This window comes from Schistocerca nitens, chromosome 3, assembly GCF_023898315.1.
Source record: "Schistocerca nitens isolate TAMUIC-IGC-003100 chromosome 3, iqSchNite1.1, whole genome shotgun sequence".
In the NCBI taxonomy this organism is placed as follows: domain Eukaryota; kingdom Metazoa; phylum Arthropoda; class Insecta; order Orthoptera; family Acrididae; genus Schistocerca; species Schistocerca nitens.
In genome coordinates, this window is record NC_064616.1 from 149,499,511 (window position 1) to 149,514,459 (window position 14,949).

The window sequence follows — 14,949 nt, forward strand, 5'->3', positions numbered from 1 at the left end:
AAGTGGTACTCCCCCACAATTATGCTCATTGCCCTCAGTCTCTGACGGTTTGCCATCTGTTGATGGAATTCCCTTTTCTTAAACATTTACGTTCTTATTTGTGTTTGCCCTCTGAGTGCCGGTCGTTTTAGCGAACGACGTGCGGGCTGTCGACCACGTCTTACTTTTTAACCATCATAGCAATATGGCAAAGCACATTTAGTCTTTAGTTCTGGACCTCTGTTTCTCTATGTCATATTGTGTGGTCCTTTCTCCAAGTCCTTGTTTTTAACTGCCTTTCCTTCTGTCAATTGGGCTTAATGAGTAGTCTTTCTTAACTTCTTTTTATCTCTTCATGTTCTATGGTTCTGACTTGGGCACATATGACCCTAGTTGTTTTTGCACCCTAAAACAATACAAAACAACTTTTTGTAGCTTCCATTTGCTATATGAGGCAATGCTGTGATTTGGAAAGGAATGAAGTTTTAAGGGAGAGCCCCCCAGACAATCTGAAGGTTTATTTGTATTCTTGATACTTTGACTTTTTAACACTGACTCATGAAATGTCACCTCCGGGTCTGGCATCGCTTTCATTTCCATCACTGATTTCTGTTTTTTATTCACTAATCTTATGACATGTTGTACAAAGTTTTTTGCCTGGTTTGACGTCGATTCTCCTAGCACTTAATGATTTAGACAAAGACAGACTTACTGGCCTCAAGGATTTTTTAACTGTCTGCATGTGCGTTCTTTGATAGCTTTCAAAAACAGTAAAGTAGTTGTAACCATGATGTCCACATACAGTTCTTTCTTGAACGTGTGGAAAGTTTATATTGGACCATAACACTACTTTTTCTTCACTCAGCTCTGAAAATTTTTAAGAGTTTTTGCTGAGATGTAGGTCATCAAATGATATGGTGTCATAAGTAATTTTCCAACACTGCATAAATTCATATTTCCCATTGTAAGTAACTGAGCATTAGTTCAGTTTAAAACACACTACATTACAAACAGAATGATAAATGGCTCCACCACAAAGAAATGTGACACATCTCACAGAAAGACAAATAACAACTGGGGCCAAATGGACTGATTGTTGCATGTCTGTGATGTTCAGCAATACATGACAGTGATCGTTAAAATGTTTTCATTTAAGTACAGGTTTTAAGCAAACTACTGCAAACATACAATACACTTTATCACTGTGAGATTGTGGTTAGCTGACAGATAAATGTAATAGATTATATTCTTTCAAAAATCACTTAATTAATAAAATGAAGTAAATTTTTCACACTTAAGATTAATCTGTCTGCCTAGAAGAATTGATGTTTAAATATATTAATTTGAGACCCCTGCGTCCAAGGCACTGGGTGTCACACCTGGCTGAACTTATTCTTGGAATGACCTTTTTTTCATCACAGAAAAAGTTTTTTTTTAATTTCTGGTTTATTTGTGTGTTCATTCACAGAAAACCCATTAATATATTTATGTTATTAGAAAGATTACAACCTTAGGAATTTTTTAAGGCCAAACCTAAGTTCCCCGCAGATTGATAAAATGTGATATAATTGTTTTTCAGCATCCTTCTAATGTTTCCAGAAATTGGAAAGTGACATACATTAATATTTTTTTAAATATTCTTTGTAACTTTACTGCTTAAGTAAATGCATTATTGTTTACTATATATATCTCTTTTAACTTCTGAAAAAAATCCAAATCAAAAGCTTCATATACACCTGAATTATGAGTATTTCCATAGATAAATACCAATTTGCATAGACATTCTCTCAGAGCCAAATTATCTGATTGGGACCATATTGAAAATTCAATATAAAAAAGTTTTAGTCTGAGACCAAAAAAAAATTCTAGGAGTTCTTATGTCATAGGTATAAGAAAATATAGTAAGTTTCATGAAAAACTGTGATGGAGGGTTACAAATCCTACAATTATTGGGTCATTGGACATAGAGTGACCCCTTACTATTGTTTCAAATATTTTGTTTTCAGCATAATTGTGAGAGATATTGGGTATGAGTCCACTGGTGACCCATTAGAAAGCCCATCTTGTTGTGAATGGAACTGGTTCTCAAATGATAGTTTTGCTCTGTGATTAGTTTTAGAATGCAAGCTATTTATTTTATGTGGGGTTTGGGGATGTCTTTCTGTTCTAATTGTTGTTTGATGATGTTAATGGTTTCAGTGGTGGGGATATTCGTGTACCTGGATGTGATGTCGAATGATGTGAGTATGGCTGTTGTGGGTATATTGATGTCTTTGATTTTTTGTATCAGCTCTTCGGTGTTGTGTATGCTTCTGTTGTTTGTGTATACATAATGTTTTTTTTTTTTTTTAAGTATGTGTGTATTTCACCGGCTAAGTGATATGTGAGTGCACTTCTGAAATTTAGAACTGCGTGTACTCAAATATCATGCTTATGGAGCTTTAGTAGCCTGTTCAATGTGGGTGCCTTGGGGTTCTTTTGTTGTAGCCATTTCACTTTCTGTTTTGTGAATATGTGTGAGATGTTTGTTGACGTGTGTCTCTATTTGTGTTGATCCACTGGTTAGCTTTATTATGTTGTTGTCTTCTAGAAATTTTAAAGTTTTATTTTTGTATTCCTCCTATTTTGTTACTATCATGGTGTTGTCCTTGTCTGATCTTGTGAAGAGAGCCCCGTTGTTTGTAAGTTAGTTCTTCCTCACTTTTTGTTCCAGTCCATAAGTTATTTTTGTTTTCCTTTATTAAGCATCTAATTTCTTCTGCAGCTAACTCTCTTGTCAGACCTGCATTAAATTTTGAGTTATTGTTTCTTCCTTGTCTTTTTATTATTTATTCACTTTCTGTGACAAGATTCTCCACTATCTTGTGTGTAATATTTGTGTTGATGTCGTGTTTGGGTCCTTTTTGTAGTAAGTTTATTTCTTGGTTAGTTGTATAACAGTAAAGTTGACCAGGCACCTGTAGAACGTCTCATTTGTTTGCCTTCTGTTTTTATGTATAATGATATTTTTTGTTTCAAAATGTGTTTAGTTTTTGTTGTTCTTTTTTCCCCCATTTTATTTTTATTGGTGTTTCTGTGTTTTATGTGACTGTATTCATGATGTCATTAAATATTTCACTGAGTTTCATGTGATGTTCTAATTCCAGATTAATTTTGAATAGCCCAGCATTGAGTTCCTGCTTCTTTATATGTAAGCATCTAATTTCTTGTTTCAGCCAGCCAGTTTTGGCTCTGTGCCGCGCCTGTTGAGCTGCAGGTGATAGTGTTTAAAATGACATATGTATATATAATTATGTATTAAATTATGTGAAAAGCAGATTTTGTTTTTATGTTTAGCATAGTTTGATGTCATTTTCTGGGGTGTTATGGAGCATGTTGTGGAGCTTGATCAGAGATGCCCGGCAGGGTGTTGAAATAATCATCTTGAGGTTGAAGCTCGTCTGTCCACATTTGGTTATAGATAGATTTGTTTTTGGACAGGGTCTGCCTTGAGAAAAACACAATGTTATCTTCTGTACACACACACACACACACACACACACACACACACACACGTGCGCACTTCCACATAAATGAATTAATGTTAGACATAACCACAGTAAAAGTAAAAAAGCAGGAAAACCACAGCAAGTGGTAATATATATAAAAAATGCAACATCTGTCCATTTATTTCACTTTGTAGCAAAAACTATTAACTGCAGACCAATGTCGTTTATACGTGGGAATAGCCTTAAGTCTCACATTGTGCACTATGGTGTTTTGGTCGTGGTGGGTGTTAATGGGTGGCAAAAATTGTAATGCTAACATAATTAAGACTCGGCGCTGCTCACCGAAATTGCATGGTGTAATCTCTGCATAGTTTTTCCAGTCAGTGATATAACGAGATCTTCGGCGCGTGGTAAACTTTTAACTCAGTGCAAAATGATTATATGGGAGAAATGTACAGTGGCTCATAAAAAAAGTCTTGAAGCACTCCACATAACATCACAGGATCTTCAGAAAACAACACATTAGTGGGAGCAGTTTTACTGCTATTATCAGGAGACTTTTGGAAAACATTGCTGGTAATTCCAAAATCAACACCAGCAGGTGAAATAAAGACAAGTTTAAAGAGATTAATATTTTGAGATAAGGTTGAAAAGTTATCATTGAAAGAAAATGTGTGTGCAATAATGACAGGCACTCCAAAAACTCATATATTTGCCAAAAATTTATTGAAAATTGGAAATGGTATTTACCCACTTGATCCGTACTCTGGTAAGCTTATTTTAACACAAGAATTATGCAGTGTGGTAGAAGCTTAGGAACAACTTTCTGATAAAGTGTATCCCTCGATAGAAATGAACTACTTAAAGAAAGACTTGTTGTGTGAGTGAACAATTTTAAAACCAAAGAATGACTTAGTGCAACAAATAATTAGCAAATACGGAAGATGATTCCAGGAGCAGAAATGATATATAAATCATTAAATATAATAATGGATCAAGAAGAAAGTATGTCAATTTTCCAACTGAATTTTTAAACTCATCTACATCTGTTGAAACTGAAAATCGGATTTCCAGTAATACTATTACAAAATATTAACTTGCCCAAATTATGTAATGGCACAAGATTGTGTGTGAAACAACTACTTCATAATATTATGGAAGTAATAATTTTAACTGGTAAACAAAAAAGAAAATCGGTGTTCATGCCAAGAATCTCATTGATCTCAACTCATATGCCATTTTCTTTTAAAAGATTACAATTTCCTGTGAAATTAGCTTATAGTATGACAGTCAATAAGGCTCAGGGCCAAACATTTCACTACTGTGGAGTTAATTTAAAGGAACCCTGTGTCTCACATGGTTAGCTCTATGTTGCGTTTTCACATGCTGGACACGTAGGAAATATATATGTGTATGTGCCACACAACCAAACGTCAAATATAGTGTATAAGAATGTAATTTAATGTAAAGACTTCATATGTAAGATACTTTCCCAAACAAAAAAAGTTGTTAACTGCTATTTTTTGTCCATTATTACATTTATAAAACCACTGACAGAAAGCTAAAACCTCAGCGAAGTGGGTTATTTTCAGCTGCTAAGGTATATACACAAAACTTCGTCTGTTTTTCAGATTTGTAAATACTGTCTTAAAAACTCAACTGTATATGTGTACAAGTAGTAAAGAGCATTTTTCTGTATAATAGAAAGAAAATAAAACCCAACTGATGATGAAACTTCAGCGAAACATGTGTGGGAATTAGAAGAAAAAAATAAAATTGTGTTTGTTCAAGGACCACCCCCCCCCCCAACACACACACACACACACACACACATTTATTTGCAAGCACACACAGACAGAAAAGCTTCATCCTCAAGATGATTTTATTATAATTTTTGTACACTCTCTTGTGTGGGCTTGACCTGTTACCACCAACCGACAGTCCACCCGAGTGAATGCACACTACCAAACAGTGATAGAGAGCAAAGATGGCCACCTGATGTATGCATGTGCTGCCGATCCCAACCAGATCAACTTCAATGTCAGCCAACCAGATCAGCTTCACTGTCTGCTTTACAACGCATGCCGTCTGTATCCTCCCCCCAGTACCAGATTCTGATAATTACGTAGATGTAAATGACCATTACAATGAAGCCTTCGATCCCCACCCTCTACTAGCCCCTATCTTATGCCAATCTCAACACCTCTCCCGATGCCTTCCACTTCACCTCATTAATTTATAATCACACTTTCCTCTCCTCAGTCTCCCTCTATCTCTGTTTTGTTCCTCCACCCCACCCTCCTCCACCCCTCCTTCTTGCCAGCCCTCCATTTCCTATGACATACACAGCTCACCCTGACTGCTGCATACAAGTTCACTGGTGTTACATTCCTAGCCAGTATGCCTTCAGCCTCCCCCTCACAGCCATCAGCCTCCCTCCCTCCCTCCCTTTTCTCTTCTCTCATGTATCCTACCACTCACATAGGTGGCGAGTGATTTCCTCACATTGTTAATGTTTCAGGAAACGCTTTATGTACTGCATTTTCCCAAGTCTTAAACATTTTCTCCTTCATTTGTTTTGTTTCAGAAGACTGGACAGAGCATAGTTATTAAATTATTAGACAAACCCTGTTTTGTAAGAAATCCTAAATCAGCATTCTTCTTACTTAGTATGTGTTGTACACTATCTGATCAAAAGTATCTGGACACCTATTAGTGGACATTAATATGAGGTGAGGTGTGTCCACCCTTCATCTTCATAATGGCTTAAACTCTGATGGGAACACGTACAGTAAGGTGTCTGAATGTGTATGGAGGAATGGTAGCCCATTCTTCCTCAAGAAACGAAACCATTGTAAATAGTGATGATCGTTGCTGGGGTCTGTAGTGAAATTGAAGTTCTAACTCATCCCAAAGTTGTTTCATTGGGTTCAGATCGGGACTGCACAGGCCAGTCCATTTCATGAATGTTATTCTCCACAAACCATTGCCTCACAGATGCTGCTTTACGATGGGTACATTGTCATATTGTTACAACGCTCATGATCTCTGAGCTGTTCACAGTACACAATGCTGTGAAACGTGTTGATATACACTGAGGTAACAGAAGACATGAGACAGCGATATGCACACATACAGATGGCTGTAATATCGTGTACACAAAGTATAAGAGGACAGTGCATTGGCAGATCAGTCATTTGTACTCAGGTGATTCATGTGAAAATGTTTCCGATGTAACTGTGGCTGCACAGTTGGCATTACCAGACTTTGAACACAGAGTAGTTGTTGGAACTAGATGTGTGAATCATTCCATTTTAGAAATCGCTAGGGAATTCAATATTCCAAGATCTATAGTATCAAGAGTGCGCTAAATTTATACACACGGGTCCTCTTCTCATGGCACGTAGTAGTCAGTTCTGCGTTACACAGGGGTGACCAGGTACTTTTGATCTGATAATGTTATTGTATCTTGTTGTTTTTTAAGTAGTTGTAGTTTAGTTTTAGTTAGTTTCATGTTCCATGGATCATTTGCACAGTAAATCATAACAAGTCATTTTATATTAACATCATAGATTAATTTGTAAATGTAGCAACATGCTGAACATTTATAAGTCTTTTTTTTTAATAGGCCTATACAGATGTGAGTGAGTAATTCCTACTCTCAACCTTTTACACATTCGGTAGTAGACAGTCTTCTACAGAATAGGAGTTGTCAAGTAGAAACTTTTGCAGTTTGTTTTCAAATTTTACTTTGCTGTCTGTCAGACGTTTCATACCACTGAGTAAGTGATCAAAAATTTTAGTTGCAAAATTGTGCACACTTTTTTGTGCTAAAGATGGCCTTAATGTGGAGTAAAGAATGTCATTCATTCTTCTCATGTTGTAGTTGTGTACATCATTGTTCCATTTGAGCTGCAGTGGATTATTTACAACAAATTTCATGTGGGAATAAATATATTGTGAAGCAATAGTCAAAATGCCCAACTCTTTAAACAGATACCAAGCGAGGTGATGCAGTGGTTAGCACACTGGACTCGCATTCAGGAGGACAGCGGGTCAAACCATCATCTGGCCATCCTGATTTAGGTTTTCTTGGTTTCCCTAAATTGCTTCAGGCAAATGCTGGGATGGTTCCTTTGAAAGGGCACAGCAGATTTCCTTCACCATCCTTCCTTAATCCAAGCTTGTGCTCTGTCTCTGGTGACCTTATTGTCGACTGGACGTTAAACACTGATCTCCTCTTCCTTAAACAGATACCTACAAGTTGATCGTGGGTTTAGCCACGAAAACTTTATTTTTTAAACACAAAGTATCCCAAAACATTATTCCATATGCCATTACTGAATGAAAATATGTCCCTGCCCAAGATTTGTAATAATTCTAAGTGCAAAGACATCTGATGATGTGCTGCTTGAATATTTTGATGCTGTGCCTTGAAGCATGTTGTTTCGTCAGGAAATTCCTCATGTGAAACTAGTTTCAAAACTATTCTGTAAAATTTAAGGTTCTGATGCAGAAGAATAATGGATATTTTTTTGAACTGTCTATCAAACCATTCCCCCTCGCCCCCCCCCCCCCCCTCTCTAAATCAGGATATATTGGTTTCTGTGCTGTTTACAGTTTTGTAGATGTCCATATACATGATACTTAATGTTGCAAAACATAGTCCTTTCAAGTAAATAGTATCAAGTGGCAGATTGTCATTTAAAAATTTGTTCATGTTGATGAATATTGCTCCAATACTATAGCGCCGCCCTCTTTAATAGCTCTGTTTAGTTTTCAAATGTATTTTTCATTTACCAACTTCCTGTTTGTGTTGTTGCTTTGTTAATGGATGAACACTTTCTGCTGAACAAATAAAGTTTCTTGATTCACTGATAAATTCGGCATTAGTGTTTCGAATAATATTTGCCCCGACATGAATTAAGACATCGTTCTAGTTGGTTTTAAATCACATGCATTCGCTTTTATACCCTGCTTTGGTCTGAAAATATTTTAATGTGTGTGTTGAGTTAATTTGTTCCAATCCTAGGACCTAGGACACACATTGTCTTCACAATTAGGAACCACAACATTTTATGAACCTAATTATCAAATATTGCTTGTTGTCTAAAAATTTGCTAAGTATTTAATTTTTTGCATCGTCGTCGTCAGAAAACGATGTAAGCGGTTTGTTTATCTTCATAAGTGTAAGTGATTGTTTTTAGTTTGTTACAAACATACGACACTAATTCATTTACTAGTTTAACATTTGTTTTCATCAGCTCAAGAATTTCCATTGTAAGTGTTTACATGTTGCTTTGCAGTAATTTAATAATTTCTGTCTTAAATGTAAACAATTGCAGCTTGACTATGGAACCTGATAAAATAAGTAGTATACCTAATACCGTTATGATCCCATTTTGGAATAATTGACTACCAATGCTTCACATGCTGCACTGTCAACTGTGAAGCTGTATTTGTCAAAATATAGATTACTTGGCAACTGCAGCAGAGTTTGTGCTTATTTGAAACTTCCTGGCAGATAAGTTTTGATCTTCCAAGAAGTTTCAGTGGCTTGGCAGTCAGTGAGATCTTTACTGTAAAGGACAGACTGAGAAGACAGACACATTGCTTGGTTATCTGAATGCATTTAACAAAAATATTTTGAAAATATTTCCATTTACTGCCGCTCGGGATTAGCCGAGCGATCTAAGGCACTGCAGTCATGGACTGTGCAGCTGATCCCGGCGGAGGTTAAAGTCCTCCCTCGGGCATGGGTGTGTGTGTTTGTCCTTAGGATAATTTAAGTTACGTAGTATGTAAGCTTAGGGACTGATGACCTTAGCAGTTAAGTCCCATAAGATTACACACACACACACACCCATACCCATTTACTGTCATTATTATTTTTAATTAACTGTCATTTTATGTATCTTAATCATATCACTCTCACATGTTGTGTGTCACATTGTTGGTAATTAACTTGTATCATCAAGAGAGTTGGTAATACAATAAGATAGTTAAATGTTTGAATTATTTTCTTAAAAGTTTGAGAATTAATTAGATATATATTAGAGATAAAGATTTTTATTAATTTGTTGTTCCATTCTCACTAGATCGGATGAAAGTCTTGCTCCACCACCCAGACAAGAGGAAAGCAGCAGGAGAGGATGTTAGACCTGATGATGACTATTTCACGTGCATCACAAAAGCTTACGAAATACTAGGAAACCCTCAGAAACGCCGCTCCTTTGATTCAGTTGACCCAGCATTCACGGATCCTGCACCACCTTCAAATGATCATACAAAGAAGCATTTCTTTAAGGTGATGATAAAATATTAACCAGAAGTTTCTCATTTGTTGTAATGTCATGTGTATATTTTAATCATATATATTATGAATTTATAGCAAGTATGCTCATACCATGAATTGTAATGGTCTTTTTTTCCCTTTGATATACACTTGAATGACAGGAAGAAAGAGGGGTTAGACTTTTCTGTCCCATTTAAACAAATTCATATTGAGCATTTTCAACAGTGCAGTTTATCTTCTGCCTTCTTTTTTACTAACATTGACAGTACTCACCTTGGCAAGGTCTGCAGAAGTATGGCCTGTTGTGAAGTTATGAATAACAATTCTCAGCTAAGAAAAGTTTTAAAAACATTACCTGTACTACACTTACCAAGAGGGTGTGTGAGTTTATTTAATTGTCGTATGCTCAGAAAGTTGGTTGATTTTGACAGGTCTGGCTATAACCACTGATCGAAGAAAAGTACTTACTTTAAAGTGTGTGTGTTCTGTGTTGTCACTTTTCGTGCACACTTTGATACCAAGTCCTTCATAACTCACAGTTCCCGAAGTGAAAAAAGAAAAATAAGCATGGTTTTTACTAGTCTTTTCACATTTACAACCCACCCTCTCTCTCTCTCTCTCTCTCTTTCTCGGGGCCAGTTCAAAAGTTCTAATACTGTGTAGATCATCACTATTGGGCCCCAAAAATTTGCAACTATGAATGCACACCACACACAATTTATATTCTCTGAAAGTAAGTCTCAATTCTCTTTAAAAAATTTGTAGTCGTCATCTAGGAATTGTCATAAACTTATAACTCAGTTTTAACAAAGATTTCAAGCTATCTGCTACACCATGGACTCTTCTTAACTTGTATGAAATTTCTCTCACAGTAAAAGTGCGTGAAAGAGCTTTTCTCTGACTGTCGGATTACACAGTAGCCAATCATCTTTATATTCCAATTCACACAGTCGGGTACTCTCCCTCTTTGGACCAGTCCCTGTTAAGAGATCAACTTATGTGAAATAACACATTCCGAGGTAACAAATAGATACAAATCAGCCACATCTGTAGTTTTCTGAAGGACTGAAGTAAGCTTTACATTTCTAAGATAATGAAAACTGGCTGCTTTATAATTGTCATTTCCCCCCATGTTGCAACTCTCATCAAGTTTACACAGTGTGGTTCCTGTGCTTGCTCACACTTAGTTATTCACAATTTCAGTGTTTCATACTTCACATACATGCCACATTCAATCCTTCATTTTGTTAACATTTTTCACTGGCTTCTACACAAAACATATTAACGTGTCGGAAAGTTATTTCTCATAGAAAGTTATAAAGTCTGTGTCTTCAGGTAATTTTTTGTATACCAGAAGTTGTTTTACATAAAGAGCTGAAATTCATACTGTTGTTATCTATCATCTTTACAAAACGTTACAGAAAGTCTCTCAACAGTTGTGTTACTAACAGTGTCTTTAATAATTTATAGCAATGTATGTAATATTAGTTTGCTGTTCAGTTCGTACGCGTGGCTTGATGAGCCGGCTAATTAACATGTCTCTGTTGATCCATCATGGACAGGGGACATCAGCTGGTTAAGTAATTGTGAATCTCAATGAAATTTTCCAGCAGCCATGTAACTAAGATGTTTTATTTTATTTTGATGACAACCGGTTTCAGCATTCCACTATGCCATTTTCGAACCCAATATGTACCCTTCAATATAAACGATAAAGCCATACAGAGCCATATATCCCTGAATTTCATGAATTCAACAGTTTCACAAATGCTTCATTTGAAGATAGATCTCCCTGTAGTTTACCCCTGCTACCTTCAGTATTCCAAAGAGAGTATTCCAGTCAACACTGAGCTTTCTCTGAGTCTACAAATGCTCTAAATGTTGGTTTGCCTTTCTTTAACCTATCTTCTAAGTAAAGTTGTAGGGTCAGTATTGCCTTGCATGTTCTTGCATTTGTCTAGAATCCAAGCTGACATTTTCTGAGGGTGGCTTCTACCAGTTCTTCCATTCTTCTGTAAATAATCCAAATTAGTATTCTGCAACCATGACAAACAGCTAATTTGGTTACAATCACACTTGTCAACACATGCTTTCTTTGGAACTGGTATTAGTACAGTCCTCTTGAAGTATGAAGGTGTTCCGCCTGCCTCATATATGCTGTGCTGCAGGTGGGATAGTTTTGTCATGGATGGCTATCCAAAGGATATCAGCAGTTGTGATGAAATGTTGTCCACCCTGAGGACCTTGTTTCTGTTTGGATCCATCAGTGCGCTGTCAAATCCTTCTTGCAGTATCATATCCCCCATCTCATCTTTCCTTTCTATAATATTGCCTTCAAGTTCATCTCCCTGTTATAGACCCTCTATATACTTCTTCCACCCTTCAGTTTTCCTTCTCTGCTTAATACTGGTTTTCTATCAGAGCTCTTGATATTCATATCGCTGCTTCTCTGTTCCCCAAAGGCCTCTTTAATTTTCCTGTAGGAGGTATTTATCTTTCCCCTAGTGATATATATTTCTATATCCTTGCATTTGTCCTCTAGCCATACATGCTTAGCCATTTTGTACTTCCTGTCTGTCTCTCCCTTTCGCCTGCTTCATTTGCTACAGTTTTATATTTTCTCCTTTCATTGGTTAAATTCAATATCTACTGTTATCTAAAGAGTTATATTAGGCTTAGTCTTTCTTGACCTATTTGGGTCCTCTATTACCTTCACTATTTCATCTCTTCAAGCTACCCATTTTCTGTCTACTGTATTCCTATTCCCTGTGCTAGTGAGTTTTTGCCCACTGCTCCCTTTGAAACTTGCAACAACCTCTGGTTCTTTGACCTTATCCAGGTCCCGTCTCCTTAATTTTCTACCTTTTGCTTTAGTTTTAATCCGCAGTTCACCACCAGTAAATCATGGTCAGAGCCCACATCTGCCCCTATAAATGTCTTACAATTTAAAATCTGCTTCTGAAATCTCAGTCTTTCCATTATGTGATCAATCTGAAACCTTCTGGTGTCTCCAGGTCTCATCCATGTATACAGCCTTCTTTCACAATTCTTAAACCACTTGTTAGCAATGATCAAATTATGCTCTGTGCAAAATTCTTGCCCCTGGCCATATTCACTTACAGTTTTTCCGTATCTTCCTTTTCCTACTAACAAATTCCGGTCCCCCATCCCAATAAAATTTTCATCTCCCTTATCTATATGAACAATTTTTTTTTTATCTCATTTTAGAACTAGTTGGCATATAAACTTGTACTGCTGTGGTAGGTGTGGGCTTCATGTCTAGCTTGGCTGTGATAATGTGTTCACTGTGCTGTTCATTATTAAATCTACTTCTGCATTATCCTTATTTAATTTTGTATATATAACCCTGAATTCAAGTGACCAGAAGTCCTATTCCTCCTGCCGCTAAACTTTGTTAATTCCCACTATAACTAACTACAACCTTTCCATTACCTTTTTAAATTTTCTAATTTACCTGTCTGATTAAGGGATCTAATGTTCCACACTCTGATACATAGAACACCAGTTTGGTTATCCTGATGATGACATGCTCCTGAATAGTCCCCGCCTAGAGATCCAAGTGAGGGACTATTTTACCTCCAGAATATTTTACGCAGGAGTTAACCATACAGTAGAGCAGCATGCCCTCGGCAAAAATTATGGTTGTAGTTTCTCCTTGCTTTCAGCCGTTCACAGCACCAGCACAGCACGGCCGTTTTGGTTGATGTTACAAGGCCAGATCAGTCAATCATCCAAACTGTTCCTTCAGGAACCATATTGCCTTGCCTCTCAGCGAAGACCACTAGGATGTGGTTGCTCCTATGGTATGATTATCTGTATCATTGAGAACACAACCCACCCCACCAATGGCAAGTTCAGTGGTTCATGGGGAGAAGGGGGCAGTGGGAATAATTAACATATGTTTATATCAAATCAGATTGGAATCCATGTGATCCCATTATGCACAAGTTTGTGTTAGACTGTTGTAAGCAGTACACCAATATTGTTTACTATGTGATTCTTTGAACTAATGTCACATGTTGTTATATGCACTGAAGATGACTTTCTAATAGTTGAAATCTAGATCTGCTGCAATAAAATGACAGATTTCAACATGGATTGCTGGTCTTTTCTGCATTGTGTATATGTTTCTATGTTATTTGCAGCACGTGAAAGCACTCTCTGGGGTCATGACTCAATATGTGTGGCAAGAAAGCTTCCTACAGACGATGTGTATTGCCACACCTCACACGATCTATGCTTCTTAAATTTTACAATAACTCTTAATAATCACATAAAATTGTGTAGCTAATTAATTTTTTCAAATACAAAAAGTAATAAATTAAATTAAATTTCAAAATCTGTATCCTCTGTGCTTAGCAACTCTACAAACTAAGCAGTTCATAATATCAGAAAATTTTCAAAGAAAGCTTTGGAAAGACGTATGTTATTGCAAAACATTACAAATAGCATTGCTTACTATTTGTAATTCAACCTATTTCCAAAAACTTGATGCCTTAATTTTTCTGTTATTTATTCAATTGCTAAGATTGAGTGTCTTTGTAATACACTACTGATTTTTACATTTAATACATTCCAGTGTCTTCTCCCTGTGGTGAGCATCTGAACGTTCAAAACAGTGCCTAGTCCATATTAGCACTCCTCTAGCATGCCACTGCTAATCAAATAGCATTCTTTGTGTTGTTATTGCACCTTAACACTCTACCTTTTCCTCTATATAATCCAGACTTCTATCAGCTATATCTCTGTCCTGTAAACGTAACACTACCTGAGGTGGCCTTTTTTTAATTTTACCTTCCAATCAGGTAAAATGTTATTACAAAATTTATTCCTTGTTGTCTCCATTATTAATTACATCACTTAACACTTCTCCTAAATGGAAGCGAATTAACAGTGTCTTCACCAGATCAGTGTCAATAGTCATACCCAAATTTAAATTTACTTAAAAAACTAGCTCTCAAAATTGAAAAGTAAAAAACTGTAGCAAAACTTTAAGATTGCTAATGAAATCATTTCCACTTGGTACTGATTCAAAAATGGTTTTTTCATTAATTTAACTCACTGACCTTACAGAAAAACTGAACTTTCTGTACAATTTTTCTTAAAGTTTATACATAAATAAACTTCGGAACTAACGTAGTTACCATTTTCCATGTACAAACAATA

The 14,949-nt window shown here is 36.3% G+C and overlaps 1 protein-coding gene across 1 annotated transcript in view; it reads left to right on the forward strand.

The window, feature by feature from the left end:
- Nucleotides 1-14,949, forward strand: part of LOC126248095 (dnaJ homolog subfamily C member 2) — a 212,277-nt gene that overhangs the window by 99,731 nt on the left and 97,597 nt on the right. Inside the window, exon 4 of the mRNA XM_049948761.1 lies at nt 9,566-9,774. Coding sequence (XP_049804718.1) covers nt 9,566-9,774 — 209 coding nt within the window. The remainder of the gene's footprint in view (nt 1-9,565; nt 9,775-14,949) is intronic.